At 41.1% G+C, this 19,719-nt stretch overlaps 1 protein-coding gene across 1 annotated transcript in view; it reads right to left on the reverse strand.

Annotated features, from left to right (window-relative positions):
* Nucleotides 1-19,719, reverse strand: part of IQGAP2 (IQ motif containing GTPase activating protein 2) — a 262,286-nt gene that overhangs the window by 213,163 nt on the left and 29,404 nt on the right. The window contains exon 2 of the mRNA XM_081825591.1: nt 4,019-4,118. Within this exon, the coding sequence (XP_081681717.1) occupies nt 4,019-4,118 (100 nt within the window). The remainder of the gene's footprint in view (nt 1-4,018; nt 4,119-19,719) is intronic.

Genomic DNA, 19,719 nt, shown 5'->3' on the forward strand with positions numbered 1-19,719 from the left:
TCAAATAAATAAATCTTTAAAAACAAAAAAAGTAGCTGCACCATTTTGCAATCCAACCAGAACCTACCCTCATCCTTGCAAATACTTGATATTGTCAGTCTTTTTGATTATACATATTCTAGTATGAAGTAGTACCTCATTGTGGTTTCACTTTGCATTTCCCTAACAGATGATGTTAAGCACCCTGCTGTGTTCTAATTGTACATTTGTATCTTATTTGGTGAAATGTCTATTCAGAACCTTTGCCCACTTCAAAATTAGGTTTTTACTTTTTATGTTGAATTATAAGAGTTCTTTACCTACTCTGGATACAAATCTTTTATCAGATACATGATTTGCAAATATTTTTTCCCATTTCGTGGGTTTACTTTTCAGTTTTTTGATGATATCATTTGAATCAAAAAAGATTTAATTTTTATGATGCTAATTTGTCTATTTTCTTTTTTGCTTGTGCTTTTTGTGTCAAGTCTCAGAAACCATTGCTTAACCCAAAATCACAAAGATTTGCTCCTGTTTTCCTTTAGGAGTTTTGTAGTTGTGGTTCTCACATTTAGATTAGATTATGCATGAGATAGGGACTCAAATTCATTTTTATGTGTATTACCAGTTGTGTCAGGATTATTTGTTGAAAAGACAGTTTCTTCTTCACTGAATTGTCTTGACTGATTTTTTTTTTAAAGATTTTATTTATTTATTTGAGACAGAGAGAATGAGAGAGATAGAGAGCACATGAGAGGGGGGAGGGTCAGAGGGAGAAGCAGGCTCCCTGCCGAGCAGGGAGCCCGATGCGGGACTCGATCCCGGGACTCCAGCATCATGACCTGAGCCGAAGGCAGTCGCTTAACCAACTGAGCCACCCAGGTGCCCCTTGACTGATTTTTGAGTTAAACTAAACTTTCATTTCTAGGATAAATCCCACTTAGTGGAATATAATGCTTTATATATGTTTCTGGACTTGGTTTACTACTATTTTGTTGAGGATTTTTGTATTTGTATTCATAAGGGATATTGGTCTATCATTTTCTTGAGCTACCTTTGTCTGGTTGTGGTATCAAAGAAATACTGACTGGTCTTAGTAGAATGAGTTGGAAAGTGTTCCCTCCTCTAATATTTTTTGGAAAAATGGGCAATTTTTTGATTACTAACTCAATCTTTTTGCTTGTTCTAAGTCTATTCACATTTTTTATTTCTTTCTGAGTCAGTTTGATAGTTTATGTCTTTCTAGGAATTTGTCCACTTCATCTAGGTTATCCTAAACATATTTGTTGGCTTATAATTGTTCATAGTAGTCCATCATTCTTTTTGTGTTAGTACCGGTATTTCCTCTGAATGAAGCAACTTTTAAATAGTTTAATAATTATCACAGAATTTTGAAATTAATAAAAGCAAAGTTAAATATATAATGGACTATTACAATTTTGAGTTTTTACAAATTCTGAGTTATAGGACATACAACATATCCTTCCAGCTCTCACCTCTGGAACGAAAAAAGAGGCACAAAGACAGAACCTACACATTTTTAGTTAAAATACACTAAAGTCGGTTCAACTGAATTAAGAAACAAGAAACAGCCAACCACACTTACATTAACACATGCACATGCACCCACTATAATAAATCCACTATGACATATTCCGAAGGCATGAGCATTGTAAAACAATCGTGTGCCAAACCCTCTCAATTTTTTGAACAGAAACTAATTCACCCATTTCTTGAGTTCAGGACCATCAGAATTCTATACATTACGCTTTCTGAAATCATAGTTCACATACATAGTTCACATATTACACATATGTATTAATGACCACATAATTTTTTACAGACTCCATGACCAAGAATCAGGTTCCCTGAAAGTCACAAAAAGTCCAGATATTAATAAGATTCATAAATACATATTACATCTGATCTCTTCTTGTAAAAAAATTTATAAAACCATCTTATAGGAAAAGTTGTGTATTTTATAGTGTTTTCTTTCAATAAAACTATTCTTAAACTTTCTTCAAAGAACCTGGACCAATTGTTGACTTTTCTAAAACAAAATTCAGCTACAAAATTTTGAAAATGTTAAAGAATATGACAAGCTTCCAAGCTGTATTGATACATTTGATACATTCAGGAGAAAACTATGCTTATCATCATATACCTGACTGGTATTCTAGTTTGTAGAACACTTATGCCTTTTTGATTTTAGTTGATTTTTTGGGAGGGGAACCCCAGGATGTAGGGCAGGGGGCACTAACAGATTTTATTATTTAAGCATTTTATTTTATGACACAATGAAAACTCCTTACTGCGCTAACATATTTATCATCCCATTAGAGAGGAGATAAAACTGAATTTCCCACAGGTTAGATGACCTGCCCAAGGTCACAGAGCTCCTAAGTGGTAATGCTGGGACCAGGAAATCCAGTCCACTGACTCCCAGTCACACATCTCCTCTGTGTGACACTGCTTCTCACTTAGAAAAAAACAAGAGGCAAAAACTTAGAACACAAAGTGTGTTTAAGAAGAAAATTTCCGGTAAATCTCCCTCAACGTTTTCTCTGAAAGCATGTTTATTTTGAATGTTTATGAATCACTCTCCTTATCTAACTTTGTTATCAACAACTTGACTAAAAGCATGTTTTTCATAATCTTACTGATATTGAGTCTTCAGTGACCTGCAGCCTGTCAACTTCACATATTTAATAACCTTTAAATGTAGTCTTCAGAGCTTAGATCTATAAGATACTGTTAAAATATTAAACAACCCAGAGAAATCCCCTTTCATGCAATTTTGAGGCCAAATTAGCTCATGTGTCACTGAATGTTCTTCTATGCAACACTGATTTAAAACCTCATTCTTTGCAACTAATGAATTGTTGAACACTACATCAAAAACTAATGATGTACATTGGGGAAGGTATGTGCTATGGTGAGCACTGTGAATTGTGTAAGACTGATGAATCATAGACCTATACCCCTGAAACAAATAATACATTATATGTTAATAAAAACAAAAACAAAAAAACTAATGATGTACTGCTCTATGTTGGCCAACTGAACATAATTAAAAAAAAAAAAACTTCATTCTTCTAGCTCTGTAGATAACTATTTATCAGTGATTAGAGATAATACCAATGACCAGTACCTAAATATTTTCTATATAGTTAAGAAAGCTGGAACATATAATCTGTCCATGGAACAATACTATTGTTCAATCACAGCAGGAAGCACTAAATGAGAATGTAATTCATGGCATATGAGCATTGTAGCAGTATTCACTCAGCATAGGACAAAGTCCTTCTGAGTCCTCTCACACAGAGTCCTAAGTACAAATTAGTTTATCTTCACTTTCTCCTCAGAGAAACCAACATTTACTTATAATCTAAAAAGTCTTCAAGAGTCAATATGATTTTAGAGACAACATATCCTAAGTGGTCACACACCCATGGGTTAAAATGGAGATTGCAGTCATAAACCTACTCTCTAACCTAGTGACCGATGGACTTCAGTCCAAAATGATACCGTCCTATAGGGCATTTATAATTATTGGGGTGGGGGTGAGAAAAATATCTGAGGAAGCTCTGGGGGAACGTGATTAAAGTATACTTATTGCGTTGAGCACTGAGTAACGTACAGAATTGCTGAATCGCTATACTGCACACCTAAAATGAACATTGTATGTTAACAATACTGGAATTCAAATTAAAAACTTAAAAAAGGGAAGCTGATTTAAGTCTTTGCTGCTCCCCCACATCCAAACCAGTGAGATGAGGAATTTGAAAAAATCTGCACTTTGGCCAGAGATTTCCTGGGAGAATCTGAGGAAGAAGAAGTACTAGCTGCTTCCCTAGTGCCTTGACCCTGCTTGTTGCAGCAAATTTCTCTCAATTCCCCGGACCATTTACAAAAAAAAACAGGTGGTCCTTCTCCTGTTACACTGCTACCAATAAGACTGCAAATGAGTTGTTAAAAGTGTAGGATCCCAAAGAGCATCTAAGAGAAGGTGCGCAAATAGGCTATGTTGGGATCTTACCTTTTGGCTTCCTCTAGGTGGCAGAGATATTCATAAGCAATGTTCTGCCGCCTCCTCTCATCCATCTCCTCTGCAGAGAGCCTTTCATCATCCACGATAGCTAAAAACAGAGGAGAGAGTCACATTACTCGTAAGGGCAGAATTCATCAAATAAACACCTGAGACAACAACTAGAAAAAAAACTCATGCAATTCAACATTGGACCCTGAAAGACAGGGGTATTGAAACATCAGGCATAGAAAGATTTGCCTTTGTGTTATTACAATATGTCATTGCTAGCAAAAAAAAAAAAAATGCAGTATGGGTTAAAATTACTACATAGAATGAGAACAGCCATAGTTCATAGACATGATGCCGTAGAATTTAGACAGTCTCAAGTCAATTAGAGCATGGTCCACTTGCAACAACTTTCCTTAACAAGCTTGTAGAATTGGCCCAGTGGCTCAGCTTGGACCTTCCTGGAAATTCTGAGGTTTAACAAATAATCTACAAGGACATGTGTTTTCCCACTCCTAAAAGGAATTAAAGCTTCTCATCCATTGCAAACCCTATTTTATAGATGCCAAACTCTAAGATTCCTCCTTCACGTATTTCTTGGCCTTTGTGAGGCTAACCTTCCTGGTCAACAGGCATCCAAAAGAACAAAACAAAGGAGCCATCAAGTGAGCAGTTTTCAAGCCCACAAATATAAAGATATTATTATCTTTATAATAATAAAGATTATTCCAACACAAACCTAGTTTATAAACTTCCGCAATTCAGCTTTGCTTTTCTATAGAGAACATGGCCTCCCCATTTCCTGAGCGCATTTCCTCTGCCCAGAGTCTCAACAGCACTCACCTGTCGCATCTGCCAACTCTTACCTGTCCATTTTCATGACAACATTCCTTTCTCATAACAAGGAACTCCTTTTCCTTCTTCAATCCTGAACTTTAATTATGATAACTATAAAATCAATTTGGTTTCCAGTTTGTTACATTGTTCCTCCAATGAACACAAGACATGTGTGTAGCAGGGATATGGTCACATGGGGCAGGAATGTCAGTATGCTCTTTTCTTCTGCAGCTACAAGTTCCAATCAGCCATTTCATAAATGACACCCCTGGTTCCAAGCAGAAGAGTTAAAGTCACCCGTCCATCCCTAAGAAAGGCCAATCCCGTGCCCTACTGATGAGTCCAAAATATCATTGTGGCAAACAAAAGGAATGAAGACCAAATTTTGAACTCTTACTGGAGCAAGTACAATGCTAAATGCTTAAGATCTAAAAATAATACCAGAACCCTTAAAGAACTCAAAAAAGAAGGGCTTAAATCTACATCAATATAAAATATGGCAGAATTCCCTAAGCATATAAAAACATGCTAGATGCTTATTTACCAAGTGCTTAGTTTGTTTCAAGCCCTTAGGCCGTGTTTCTTATGAACTGTCTCATGTAAGTCTCATGACAATATGAGGCAGGTAATTTGTCCCACTTTACAGAGCAAACAGGATTGAAGTCATTTGCACAAGTGAAAAGTAGAAACATTAGGGCTAGAATCTAATGTGTGGATTGGATAGGGAAAAAAAAAACAGAATGGAAGAACTTAGGAAAATGTCTCTTTTTATAAATGAGGAAGAAAAGGAACCAGCAGAAGAGGGGAGATGTGGAAGAGCACCAGGACAGGCTTGGGTATAACAAAATTGGGGCCAAAGAAGCAGATGTCTCCACACATATCACCATCCTTATCCTATCCTCCCTTTCTACCACTCTCAACTTCCCAGTGTGGCTCCATTCCTTGAAACAGGGAAACCTCATCCTGGACCAATAGTATCAATAAGGGTCAACAAAGATTCGTGTTTGTCAAAAGCATCTTCTTTTTCTTAATAAACTCAATCTGGTATGAACTTTAAAAGAGAGATCTCAAGTTTAGGAGGAGTACCAAGCTCTGGAACCACCTCCTCTGCACCCCCACCTCAAGATCGAAGGTCTTCACTGTCTCTCCCCTGGACTCTTTTTTTTTTTTTTTTTTTTTGACAGAGAGAGACACAGCGAGAGAGGGAACACAGGCAGGGTGGGAGAAGAGAGGGAGAAGCAGGCTTCCCGCTGAGCAGGGAGCCTGATGCAGGGCTCGATCCCAGGACTCTGGGATCATGATCATGACCTGAGCCGAAAGCAGACACTTAACGACTGAGCCACCAAGGCTGGACTCTTGCAAACACCCTCAAATAACCTCACAGACACCCCTCCTCCACTCGTTCTCCTCACTACCACCAGAACATCTTTCAAACACACAGTCCTGCAGATGTTATTCTCTCTTGCAAAACCTGTGATGGATCCCCATTTCCTACAGAACAAAGATCAAGCAGACTTTCCTACTCCTGCCCTACAAGAAGGCTGCATTCCAGCCACTTCTTCCAGAGAGCGCTATATTCCAGCACCACACCACAACATTTTAGGTTTTAGTGCTTCTGCATTCCACTTTCTCTCTGCCTGGAAAGCCATTCTCCCACCTTCTGTGTGTGACATCTTCTCAAGCAAAATTCTGTGGATCTCCAAGTGAGGATACACCTAATTTCCTCAGCACTTTTGTTCACCTTTCTATTACATCATTCATCACAGAAGCTCAGTCACATCTCCCTCTACAAAATGGGTTCTGTACTGGAAAGGACTCTTGATTCATCTACATGTCCCCCTCACATTTATCACGGTTCCCTGAAGACAGAGAACACAAAACGCTGTGCTGAAAAATTACCTTCATGAAGTGAGCTCAGCATCATCCCATAATGAAGATATTTTGCAAATTATGCTTCTCTTATCCTGTGTTTTCTTAGAAGGCAACTGGCATGCCCACATATCCTCACCTATTCCTCCATTTCCACTGTTCCTAACACTCCATCCCCAAGACACTTCATGATTTCTAGTTTCTTGTTCTAATTTCAGTCTAAAGATGGTCTCCTATTTCTGACAGGACACTTTCATTTTATAGTAACTTCAGACACATTAAAGCTTGAAAACAATATAAAACTCCTAGTATGAATCCACGCGATTGTCCTACCCTCCCCAACTTTTAAGTAGGAGTGCAGGAGTCACTTTCTAAAGGAGCCACTCTCACTGCCACCTTCCTTTTTGGCTGCTACTTCCTCCCACCTCAATCAACCGACCCAGGAGGAACTAGAAGTCTTAACAGCACTCAGTTCCTAGACCTCGACCCCCAACTCCCTGCACAAGCCACGCAGGAACCCACCATTCCAGGAAAGCTGCTGAGAAGCTCTCTAACTATGACATCACCCCATCCAAAGGGAAGATTTGACTTAATGCTTGAATTAACACACACATACACACCCCACAAAGCTTTAAATGGCAGTTTCCAACATATTGGCCACAGCTGATAGAATTCTGCCCATCTTGACGGCTCAACTCAACGATCACTTCCTTCCCTGTCTTCCCTGTCTGCTCCCACTCAAAATGTGCTCTCTCCTGGCACCTCCTATACTGCTTCATTTAATAGTAAACTCCTAGAAGGCAAATTTGTGTCCTCAACGTGTCGGGCTCACTATCCTGCACAGGCTATGTGCTCCATAAGAATATGTGACAAACAAATCATCTCTTAGGAGGAATGGTGAATATGAGGGCTCTGAAGTATCTATGTGGGTAGTTTGATTTGCCTGCTTACACCTTCCTTCCCTTCCGACCTGGCCCTCGGGACCACCTATCTGGCCACTGCCCTCCCAACCACAGCCACTTCAGCCTCACCTTCCTGCCTTCATGACCCATGGTCAAAGCATATGCTAAGGTTCTGAGTGTGAGAATGTCTGAATCACAGCAGAAGGCAATCCTTCTGGAGCACAGAAGTTGCCTGCTACTTTTTCTGCATTATTCAGTGTTGACTAAGTAGCAATTTCTGATAAGAACCCCTGGCATGGATAATCACCCTGCCATTTAAAGAGCCTCACGGAACTGATAAAATCATTCACTTCAACATGACTTAAGCACTCTCTTCTGTTACTGTGTGGCCCTCATCATCCCCCTGAAGGACAGACATTATCTCCTTCTTACAAATTAGGAAATGGGTCATGCGAGGGGAAGGATGGCGTGCGGTTACTGGCTGGGTCACTGGCACAGCCTGGGCTGGAGCCCAGATCCCTCAGCTCTGCAGCCGCTGCTCATTGCCCCAGGCCCCGCCGCTGCTAAATCAGAGCGAGCCAGGACAGACGCTTGTCACCACCAAACGCAAGGGCCTTCAGAACCGCTTTTAACTTAAGGCAGCTTGACTAACTGTGATTTCCTCTGAAGTTCACCTTTACTTGCTGCCTCAAACCCTAAGAGGCACGAGGACACTGTGAAGAACAGCTTCCAGAACTATAAGCAACTCACAAAATGCCTTTTGTAACATTAGCGGACACCGGCTAAAAGATGGTATTTTAAAGTGCTAACATTCTGGGGAAATCACATGAGAGGGCTTATTCAGAGGTGTAAGGAGCAGAACAAGAATTGGTAGAGAAGGTTTCGAAGTAAGACTCTTAACGATGGAAGGAAACTTAAGAAGTACATTTTCCAAAGAATGCCCACAAAATCCAATGTGAAAACAGCCTGAAGACCTACCTCATTCATTAAGGAGTTTGCCTGGTCACTATATTTCCGCTACTTGCTCCTTCACACTCACAGACACCAAAGCCACCATCTCCTTGGTATTCAAATTCATTCACTTGTTCAACAAGTATTTGAGGGGCTGCTTTGTGCCAGTCTGTTCTATGGACTGGATACAAAGCATGACACAGGAAGTCCCTCAGCAAGTTTTTATTATAGTTAAACAACTCAAAGTGTGACATAATTGCAGGATGCTTAGATAGGTAGGGATATACTCCCTCCAATAGAGGATGGGTCAGCAAGAATCACAAACACCAGGACTGGGAAGCTCTATTTGATGAAATGGTAGTATTTAAAACATGTCCCTTTAAGGAAAAGCAGGTTAAAAATATGGTATAAAGTATCAATTCATAGTACCATACTAGAGTTTAGCATTTTATACACACATTATGATTCTGGGTGACTCAAAATTTCTTTAAGGAGCCCTGAAAATCTTCAGTCCTGAATATGTAATTCAATTCAAATGTGTATTGAACCAGCTTGGAACATCTGTGATCAGCTTTTAGCCAGAAGAGCATAGCCAAGTGGTTATCTCCCCATTCTGGGGACTTAAAGAATGGCTACCAGAGACAGATACCCCAAGGAAGGAACTAGAAGGAAGAGAATTGATTCCAAGACCCTAAAATGAGCAAGTGACAGGGGTGGAATATAAAGATGAGAGAACCCCCAGTCCAAAATTTCCACTAAGGCGAAACACTCAATAAACTTGACACATGATAAATTCTGTCTTCACACCAGCTTCCTGAAGCATTTCCCAGCTACTTGATCTTAACATGATCCAACTTCCCTAATCTGAGTCTTCTTTTGAAAAATATACAAAACTGAGGTTGAAGTTGTATGCAACCCGATGCATATTCTCAGGTACTCTAAAGAATTTTTAACAATGATACAGAGTGCCATGACATGTGTTAAAAACATCTGAAGTTTTATCAAGTAACTAAAATTATGGGACACTGAGTACAGGGGCTCCTACCTCATCCACCCCTACCAAGTGCCAGGTAAGTAGTACATGCTCAATAAAAGCTGCTAAGTGGTGTGCTCAGCTTTGTGCTCACAAGCAGAGATGCTGTGTCCTTTACAGGTTTAGTCCTACTAAGTCCAATGCCCTGATGGTAACACAGCCACACTGGCCAGATCCTAAGGGAAGGTGAACTTTAACGCCTGCCCTCCACACTTTTCCTGGAACTTCTTTCCCATCACACATTTCTAAGAACTCCCCAAAGTTGTAAAGCAACACACAACTTCAGAGGATATTCTGGTTAGACAGGGTTATAAGACACTGTGGTTGCTTCCTTTAATAAGGCAAAGCCCTAAATCTTCAAACTCAGCATTGGAAGGAGAATTTCCTAGGTGAGGAAAGAAGGTAACCGTCCAAAACTACACAAGTTACTTATAAGAGTTCGAGTCTCCGGCCACCCACCTCCTTTTTCAGTGAGGTTATTAAGGCCCAGAAGACTTAGGAAACCTCTTTGTCATATTTACTCAAGAAAAAGAACAAAATATCTCAGGCTTTGTGAAAATGGTTAATCCTCTTCTGCAAATATGCTTTCGACATACATTGCTTTCAGACATACCTACAAAAGAGGGTTCTCTGATCCCACTTGGAAACAAAAGGTTCCAAACATGTTTCCCACAAGAATGTGATCTTGCGCGGCGCCTGGGTGGCTCAGTCGTTAAAGCGTCTGCCTTCGACTCAGGTCATGATCCCGGGGTCCTGGGATCGAGCCCCACATCGGGCTCCCTGCTCCGCGGGAAGCCTGCTTCTCCCTCTCTCATTCCCCCTGCTTGTGTTCCCTCTCTCACTGTATCTCTCTCTGTCGAATGGATAAATAAAATCTTTAAAAAAAAAAAAAAAAAAAAGAATGTGGTCTTGCTTGAGCATCTAAAATGCCGTCAGTTTCTACCAAGTCTGAATCTCAAAACTTAGGACACCTTTTCAGAACAGAACCTCATGTCTACATCTCCACAGAGAATAAAATTCATTTTGGTCCACTGTGCAAATCTGAAAAATGTTGCACTTTTTTGTTAAAAGATTTTACTTACTTATTTGACAGAAAGAGACACAGCGAGAGAGGGAACACAAGCAGTGGGAGTGGGAGAGGGAGAAGCAGACTCCCCGCTGAGCAGGGAGCCCAACACGGGGCTCGATCCCAGGAACCTGGGATCATGGCCTGAGCCCAAGGCAGACGCTTAATGACTGAGCCACCCAGGTGCCCCTGAAGAATGTTGCACTTTTTATAGTCTAGAAATTCAAAGCAGTCCATAGAGAGATTATTAAGGTCCACCCCGCAGATTGGGATGGGAAGGATCCAGGACTTTGCTCCAATTGAGGGAAGAACTAAAGGCAATGATTGCTAGATTTGGGATTTCTTAATCATTATTTCAAAAAATATTTGAGGAGTAAAAAGCACTTCTTTTGCTTCCAAGTAGGCACAAGTAAAATTCCATTTGTTCACTGCCTGCTCCTACACACTCCATCATCCTTACACAGATCTCAGTAAGGAAGAAAAGACTGTCAAGTTTCCAAGGCCAATTTAAAAATTGTAGCTCCAACAGTTAAAATTACAGAAGGAATTGTAAAACCTTTCGTCTGGATGAGCTTCTACTATTTTTAAAAGAGAAAGGAATTCAAGTCATCTCTACTTGAGTATGAACTGTTTATGCCTAAGATGGTCAGTGCAAAATGCTCCAAATTATGTAGAACCAGTCCTAAAATTATTCTCCCTGTTCTCTATAGATAAGGACACAGATTATTCTTTTTAAAGATTTTTAAAAATCTATTTTTAGAGAGAAAGAGACAGAGCAAGCGTGCATGAGCAGGAGGAGCGGCAGAGGGAGACAGAGAACCCCAAGCAAACCCCATGCTGAGGGCAGAGCCCCACACAGGGCTTGACCCCAGCATCCCAAGTTCATGACCCCAGCCGAAACTAAGAGTCCAACGCTTAACGGACTGAGCTGCCCAGGTACCCCTTACTGTAACTTGAATACCTCATAGGAATTATGATATTTTACTATTATTGAACAGACTTAGCAGGTTATATAATGACAGTTCCCTGGGCTGTTCTCAGGGAGTAGCAAGTCACTGCTAACACTCTGTCCCTACCCTCTGAAAAACTACCCCAAGTAAACCAGAATATCAGAGATTTCTACAAAGCTGTTTGAGCCTTAGAAGACAATAGAATACCGAGTCTTAGTCTAATTTTCTTCAACTATTAGGAGAAAATAAGCAATCACAACTATTTCAAGAAAACAAAACCACCTCTTGGTTTTGAGTAGGGTGTTTTTCCTGCATGTTTCATGGGCATATTTTTTTTTTAAGATTTTATTTATTTAGTTGAGAGAGAGAGAGAAAGTTTGAGAGAACAAGTGGGAGAAGAGGCAGAGGGAGAAGCAGACTCCCTGCAGAGCAGGGAGCCCAACCTGGGACTCGATCCCAGGACTCTGGGATCATGACTTAAGCCAAAGGTAGATGCTTAACCAACTGAGCCACCCAATCACCCAAGGGCATAGGTCTTATTTCTCTAATCAGTGTGAGCTCCTTGTAACGCATGCATGAAACATAGCAGATGAAAGAGATTAACACTTAATGAGCATTTACTATGTGCCAGGTATTTTATATATATTATCTCTTAGTCCCTGCATCCCCCCTTTAAGATAGGAATTTCGATCTTTACTTCTCTAGTGGGAAAAAAACTCAGGGAGTTTAGGTAATTCAGGTTTAGGTAATCCAGGGATCACAAAGACCGGTAAATGGCAGAATTGGGATTCCAAACAACCCGGATTCCAAAGTTCTGATCTTTCTACTATACCACAATATCACTGCCTCCCTGCCTGTGTTTGATGACCAGTCCAGTGGTGATTAAGCTTTTCAGAGGGTGTTACTAACCAGCAGATAGATTTATGTGACTTTGTTTTTCCTACTGCAAACCATGTAAATTAATGCTATCTTGAAAAAGTATAGAAAGTAAAATGAGAGGCTTATTTCTCAGAGATGCAGTCATCTCAAATTTAGTTCAATGAAGGAAAAAAATATTAAGGTAATACTCAGCATTGCCAAGTTACACTTACCAGGAACGTAGGGGTAGTAAGAAGGGCAAAATAAAAACAAAAATGTCAACATAAGTACTTAATGTGCTTACGTGATACATCACATCATAAGCAAAGTTATATGATCAATAAATACTGAGAACACATTTGAGAAAATTAAACATTTTTTTTCCTCAGGGGCCCTCCTTTATTCTACTTCTCTTTCCCCCCAAAAGGTGAATTTCTGAATGCACAGACAAAAACATGTGATGAAGAGGTGTGGCTGAGTGGAAAGGGAAGTGGATTTGGGGTTAAATATGTCTGTAATACTGCCACGTTCAGTTATAGATCAGTACACTAGACACTCAGTTTTATCATCTGTACAATGGGAATAATGCCACCCACCCCATGAAACTGCTGTATGAATACTTTAAAAAATCACATACATTTAAAATTATTTTACAGTTAAACTGTAATATAACCAATTATTAAATAAGTTATAAAATATTAAATTTAGATATACATAATAAAGACAACAGATAATCAGCTAGTTTTTCAAGGATAATTGATTATACTTAATTTTCCCTTCACTCAATGGCTTTAGTGTGTATCCCCATATAATTTGCAAACTGAATGTATTTGAAATTACATAAATTGAAGAAAGCAAAATTTGAATTCCACACATGTATACACAAACTCAGTATGTAATGGGTATATATCCTTAATAATTATGTAAGGTTATGTTATTACATGCACTGTAATTGAGGGGAAAAAATGCCTAAAAGGAAATAGTAAATGTTAAAGCACTTGTTTTTAAAAGGAGTCCTCTGGGGTCTTTTAACTTTTTTGAATCATACACATCATCCTTGTATCTAGAAAGTCACAGCCAGGGACGCCTGGGTGGCTCAATTGATTAGTCTCTGCCTTCGGCTTGGGTCATGATCCCAAGGTCCTGGGATCGTGCCCCACGTTGGGCTCCTTGCTCAGCGGGGAGCCTGCTTCTCCCTTTGCCCCTCACCCAACTCGTCTTGCACACACACTCTCTCGCTCTCTCAAATAAATAAAATCTTAAAAAAAAAAAAAAAGCCAGTTCCATTGTGAAGCATGCCTTCCATGCACTAATTGCTCCATTTGAACTTCTGGAGAAGGATCAGACAATTGAAAATGTGCAATGATTATTAATCAGCTTAATGAGGAAAAAAGATCACGGAAGTTCAAAGACGGCAGAGAGGAAGACGACTAAGGCCATGATATTCTGTCTCAAGGCCTTACATGCCTAAATGCTTGGGTGAGACAAGCTGATGGGAGAGAACAGGTGGGGTTAAGACCAAAGTGAAATGGAATGAATGGAAGGGGACCTCATCTGAAAAATGAAGAGAAGGCTCCAACACACCCGTGTGACATGAAACCTTACAAGTCTGAATCAGGGAGAAGAATGAAAAACATAGCGCGATGCTTTGCAAGGGCAGAATTTGGCAACAAACAGGATGAAGTAGAGCATGGTACAGGGGAAGAAAAAAGAAGCCAACAAGGAGCAGCCAACTCATTTTGTGACTTCAGATGGTGGAAGTAGAAATGGCTCAGCATCAGAAAGTCCCCTGATATGCCACTTTACATGAACGTAAGTTTGTTTAATTAAAGAGAAGAAAAGTGGAAGCATCCCACTCTTCTAGCAATATACTAACGAGCTGCCTTCCAATCTCAACGTATATTTAGAAGACAAGTTTAATATAACAGACTCAATTAGAAGGCTAGGATATAGAACATAAGGGCACTATTAATGCAAGCATATGCTGTTTGTTAGTGAGTGTGAATTAACACATGATTCAGGACCGTCAATTTTTTAACTATGCCAAAACTCAGCTCTTAAATGGATCATACCATGCAAATGGAGATATTTTGACAATACAGTCATGGATCAAGAATACGTTTCAACTGGATTGTTGGCTAATGCAATTTAGGCCAGCTATCATGATCAAAAAGTTTCTCCGTTTTTGAGAAGGACATGAAATCACCATCATTTCACACATCGAGGGTTGGTGGGAGACCAGACTTGTGAGAAATCATGTTACATCCCATACGGTGCCAATATCAAACAGCAGGACTTAAACCAAGTAAGTCGGGCTCTTTTGTTTCAGAGAAGTCCTATACATTCATAAAGTGTTACCACAAAAATTGTCTCCTACAATGGCAACAGCCCTAACAGATAAATGGACAAGTATAAATTACTTCCCCTTGCCTAAGAGTAAAATGGTTTAAATACTTTGCTCAAGGTCCCAGAGCTAGATGACAGACCTGGTTTGTATTTAAAACCAACTCTTGGCTCGTGTTTAGTTTTTAACAAACTTTTGGAAGTACCCTATTCTCTTAGAGCAAACATATTTTTACTCTTTTATGTCAACAGTACAGGGAGCAGTAGTAGGAAGTGGAATGGCTGGTGTGGGAAAGGAGTTGAGTTGGCAAGGATGGGTGAAGCTAACGTCAAGTCTGCAGGCTGCAGAGAATGTATACAAACCCTAATTTTGTAAACTTCTCGAGAAGGGTATAAAATACCCTGGGAACGGCCCTCTTGTGGGAAAGAATTTACCCCACTTGGGCAACAAAGCTGAAAATATTTTGGTTTTGGCTTGTGTGCTTTTTGTTCTAACACGCAGTACAAGGTCCCAAGTTTAGAAAAGTGGATATTCTATGAGCACGATGAACGACACCAAGGTTTTCAAGATCTTATGCTTCTTTGGTCCAAGACTGAAAAGCTTTATACAACAGCCAGAACAGCAACCATGTAAAATAGAATTCATGCTCTTCTGCTTCAGACTTAAATTAATAACTGATCTCCCTCCAGCAGTTCTTTCTTGGCTGGGGACTGGACCACGGTACTGTACATAAACTACACCACATGTTTACTGCACATCAGAGGAGACAGCCAAAGTGTGTGTCAGCCACCAGCTCCTTAGAGGATTTGAATACAATTGCAGAATTAAGTCGCTGTTTCTACTCCAGACATGAGAACCTTGCTAGCATTTATGTAGCGCAAGTGTCCATGATGATGAAGCCCAGTGAGGATGGAAACTTACTATTGGTTCACTAGGTGCAAAATGCTGACTGAGAATTAATGGAGATGCAGAGTCCTAAAATGCCTTCCAAATGCCTTGTAATAAAATCCAATAAATACAACAACAACAGAATATGTTTCTTTTGGTATGTGGCAAAGTCTCTAACTAATGGCTAAATAGTTCCAGTGCACGGCAGGGGTAGAGAGAAGGGATGGAGTGGGGTGGGAGAAAGGACTCTGTGCCCCTAAGAGTTTACGATCTAACAGAACGCCTATTTAATGCCAGAGACATGTTGGAAAGCTCCTTTGGAAAAAGGACAAATTAGTTACAGGACAGAGAACAGAAAAGCCAAGGGGAAGAGCAAAGATTATTCAGCAATGGGATTAATCAGGGCCAGTTTTCTAGATTACAAGTGTTTGAAGTCAGGTTTGAAAAAGAGGAGAGAAAGTTTGGTGGGGAGACACAGGTAGAGAAGTCAATGAAGAATGAGTGAAGTGCACACGCACTCAAGATGCAGTCTTGTGCTTTGTCTTCTGCCCCATCTGCCCCACTCCTTAGCCTTCAGAGTCTCCGCTCTGCCCCTCCCCACTCTCGCAAAGGTCTCTGCATTTCTTGAGAGGAACAGGGACACTATCCAGCACACTTTACTGCTGCTTCTAAGCAGTGTAGTTGAAAGGAGAACAGTTGTTTGATGGCACCACATGATAGCTCATACTCCAAGAGCAGGGCAGAGTTTCACTCTATTGATAAAAAGCTCTTTCAACAAAGCTAACCTAGCACATCTAATAATACACATAATTGCAAGGGAATCATACAGAGTTCATTGGGCCTCAGTTGTTAAGGCAGTGACATAAAATTACTGTAATTACTATTAAATACTCAAGCCAAGTTCCTTATTTTGCCAGTTCACCAGTATTCAGTCAACAAGGATTTGCTTTCCCTTGGCACATATTCAGCATTGCTTCCATGGGAGGTGGGGATGGAGATTAAACCAAAAGTCTTGGATCTGCTCTTCAAAATCCAGGCTTCCCATTCCCTCTCTGAGTCCACCATCCACTTCCATCCTGAGGTCTCCCCTAGTCAGAGAGCCCCGGGCAGCACTACATGGGTTTCTGCCCTCTGAGGCAGATTCCTCTGTCATGGTCTTGGGCAGCTCCAGACCCTCCCCCAACCCAGCATCCCCCCCCACCCCCCACGGTCATGCTGGAAAGAGTAAGAGCTATCTAGAAGATGATGAAGGGCAGAAAGAAGAGGTCCAGAAAGAAAATAAAGGCGGCTGTGACTGACAGCATGGAGAAGCGGGGCTACAGGACTGAGTGAGGAGAGGAACCAGGAGAGGGGCTGGGGGGAGCAGCTGGTGAGGTTTTGGCTCCTTCACATCCCCCTTCCACCGCCCCCCCCCTCCCCCAGTGCTCACATGGCAGATTCTCCTGGCACTAGTATTGCTGCATTGAGCCCACAGTGATCCTGTGACATTATACAGATGTGGAAACAGAGACTTGGAACCGCTGAATCACTTGTCTGAGATCACGGCTGACACGTGGGAAGGAGTCTAGCACCCGCCCGGACTTACTGGCCCATCGCCTTCAGGAGACGCAAACCTGCCTTTCTGGGCCGTCTCTCGACCTCTGAACACTTCTAGGTTCCCCCAAACCGCGTATTCATGACTTTTCTTATTAAAAAAAACCGCCCTCAGTGCAGAAGAGAGGGAACGCATGGAAAAAACGGGGCACGAAGAGAAGTGCCCAGGGCACAGCTTCAGGGCCACTAAGCACGAGTTGTCTCATTTCAGTCTCACTTTCAGAAATCAGCCACTGTGCATTCTAGTCCCCAGCTCATCTGTGGTGCAGTGTTTAAAACAGGAGTCCCCACCTCCGCACTCGGTAAGGCTGACACGGCAAGCAGCCGTGTCAAGTGTATGGGGCGGGACGCACGGGCCTGCGCACCACCCGCCCCGGGTTTCACTGCGTACAGGTCTCGGCGCTGACTCAGCTTAGCTTACACTTGGCTGCGCATGTGTGAGCAGCTGAGATGCACAACCAGCGGGGATCTGTTGTTCCTGGGAAGTATCCCATTCGAGGCACTTGACCCACTTATCCCATAAGTGGGATAGCTCATTCCATCTGTTTTTATACATCTTTTTTCAGATATGGGCTGTTTGATGTTGGATGCTCCAAGTCTGTTCTTCATTCAAGTTATTCAAAACTCTTGGAAGGTAGATGTCCTCCAATTTGGTAGATAAAACTAAGCAAGCTCATTCTCTACATATCCCAGCATATAACCCAAAAGCTTTTTGGTTCTAAATAAGTTCTTGGCGTGAGCATATCTGTTATGAATTATCTTTATCCTTCCAAGTAGAGAGCAGAACCCATGCTCTTCCATACACAGCTCTGTCTCTCTGTATATATGCAAGGGGACAACGTTTAACTTTAAGATTTATACATCTACCATAACCTCTGCTTCCATCCATTTTATGGTCAGATAACTGTTATATATATATTTTTAAGATTTTATTTATTTGGAGGAGAGAGAGCAGAAGCAGGGGGAGTGGCAGAGGGAGAGGGAGAAGTAGATTCCCCATTGAGCAGGGAGCCTGATGAGGGACTCAATCCCAGGACCCTGGGATCATGACCTGAGCTGAAGGCAGACGCTTAACTGACTGAACCACCCAGGCGCCGCAGATCGAAATGAGGTTCTATAATGATGATTTAAAACTCTGGATATTATTAACTTGATTCTATTTTCTCATTATAAACTGTGGCACTCCCATTGTACAGCCTCTTCCAGAAAAAAATTTCAACCAGGACATGGTTTATTTAAGCTTTCAATGTATCTCTTTAGATCCAAGCAGAATGAATTTGGTCTTTATTCCTATATCCTACTGTTTGACGATTATAAACTTTGGAAGAAAAAAAAACAGAAGGGGGGAGAGGTTCTGGCTGAGTAGTGACTCAGTAAGTAAGGAGACAGGTTACACACACCCAATGTTTAACCTCTCAGCCCAAGTGAAGGTAGCACGAGTAGCCAGGTGTGCTCTAAAAATACGTTCAGTTTACTCTGAGTAAGGACTCACATTCCTCCCCCTCCCCATTCCACACACCCAGCATGCACACAGCATACTTATGCATTCCTGGAGCTATTCACGGGGGTAAGTCAATCCATAGGTCTGTATCAGGACCAAGACTATAAATGTTATAACCTAGTTTTACTGCAATACTCTTTTCATTTAAGAAAATGAGACCAGGCTATTGGAAGTTGAGAAAGAGTTCTTATAATAAATCATACCATACGTTTTTATTTTAATTGGAAGGATGGGAAGAAGAGAATTACAACATCCCCTACAGAAAATGTGAGAGGTAGAGTAGCTAGAGTATCAACGAGGATTCTATAGCCCAATCCCTTTTTATAGCTCCCTTAACCTTCCCCACCGGTTTTAGACAACCTTGTGATCATATCTGAGATGGAGGGGCTCAGATCACACTGGTGGGAATTCCACTGCCTCATCTATGAGTGATGCAGCTTTGGGTCCCAGTTTTTGATGGGTTCCTCTCTTTTCCCATGGCAATTCCCTAGCCAGAGGGCAGAGTTTTTCAACTCCCCATTTTGTGGGTAGAACAGCTCTTTCTGATCCCTAGAGTTAATACAGGGAGAGCCGGATGCCCTTTCCCCACTCCTCCTAGGCTCGAACTTCATTCCCCATGTGCCATCCTGCTCCAACTCCTACTCAACACTCAGGCTTTGAATGCCCTCTTGATTTATGGCACACGGGGTTTTTCATGCTTGTTTTCTTAAAGCAGAATTCCTTTAACTTTGATAGCTGTTGCATGTCTGATGCAGGAGGGATGCTTGTCCCAAGATGTCCATCGACAGATGAATGGATAAAGAAGATGTGGTATATAGATACAATGGAATATTATGCAGCCATCAAAAGGAATGAGATCTTGCCATTTGCAACGACGTGGATGGAACTGGAGGGTGTTATGCTGAGTGAAAT

This window comes from Leptonychotes weddellii, chromosome 7 (assembly GCF_054177405.1).
Source record: "Leptonychotes weddellii isolate Sample4059 chromosome 7, ASM5417740v2, whole genome shotgun sequence".
Lineage (NCBI taxonomy): Eukaryota > Metazoa > Chordata > Mammalia > Carnivora > Phocidae > Leptonychotes > Leptonychotes weddellii.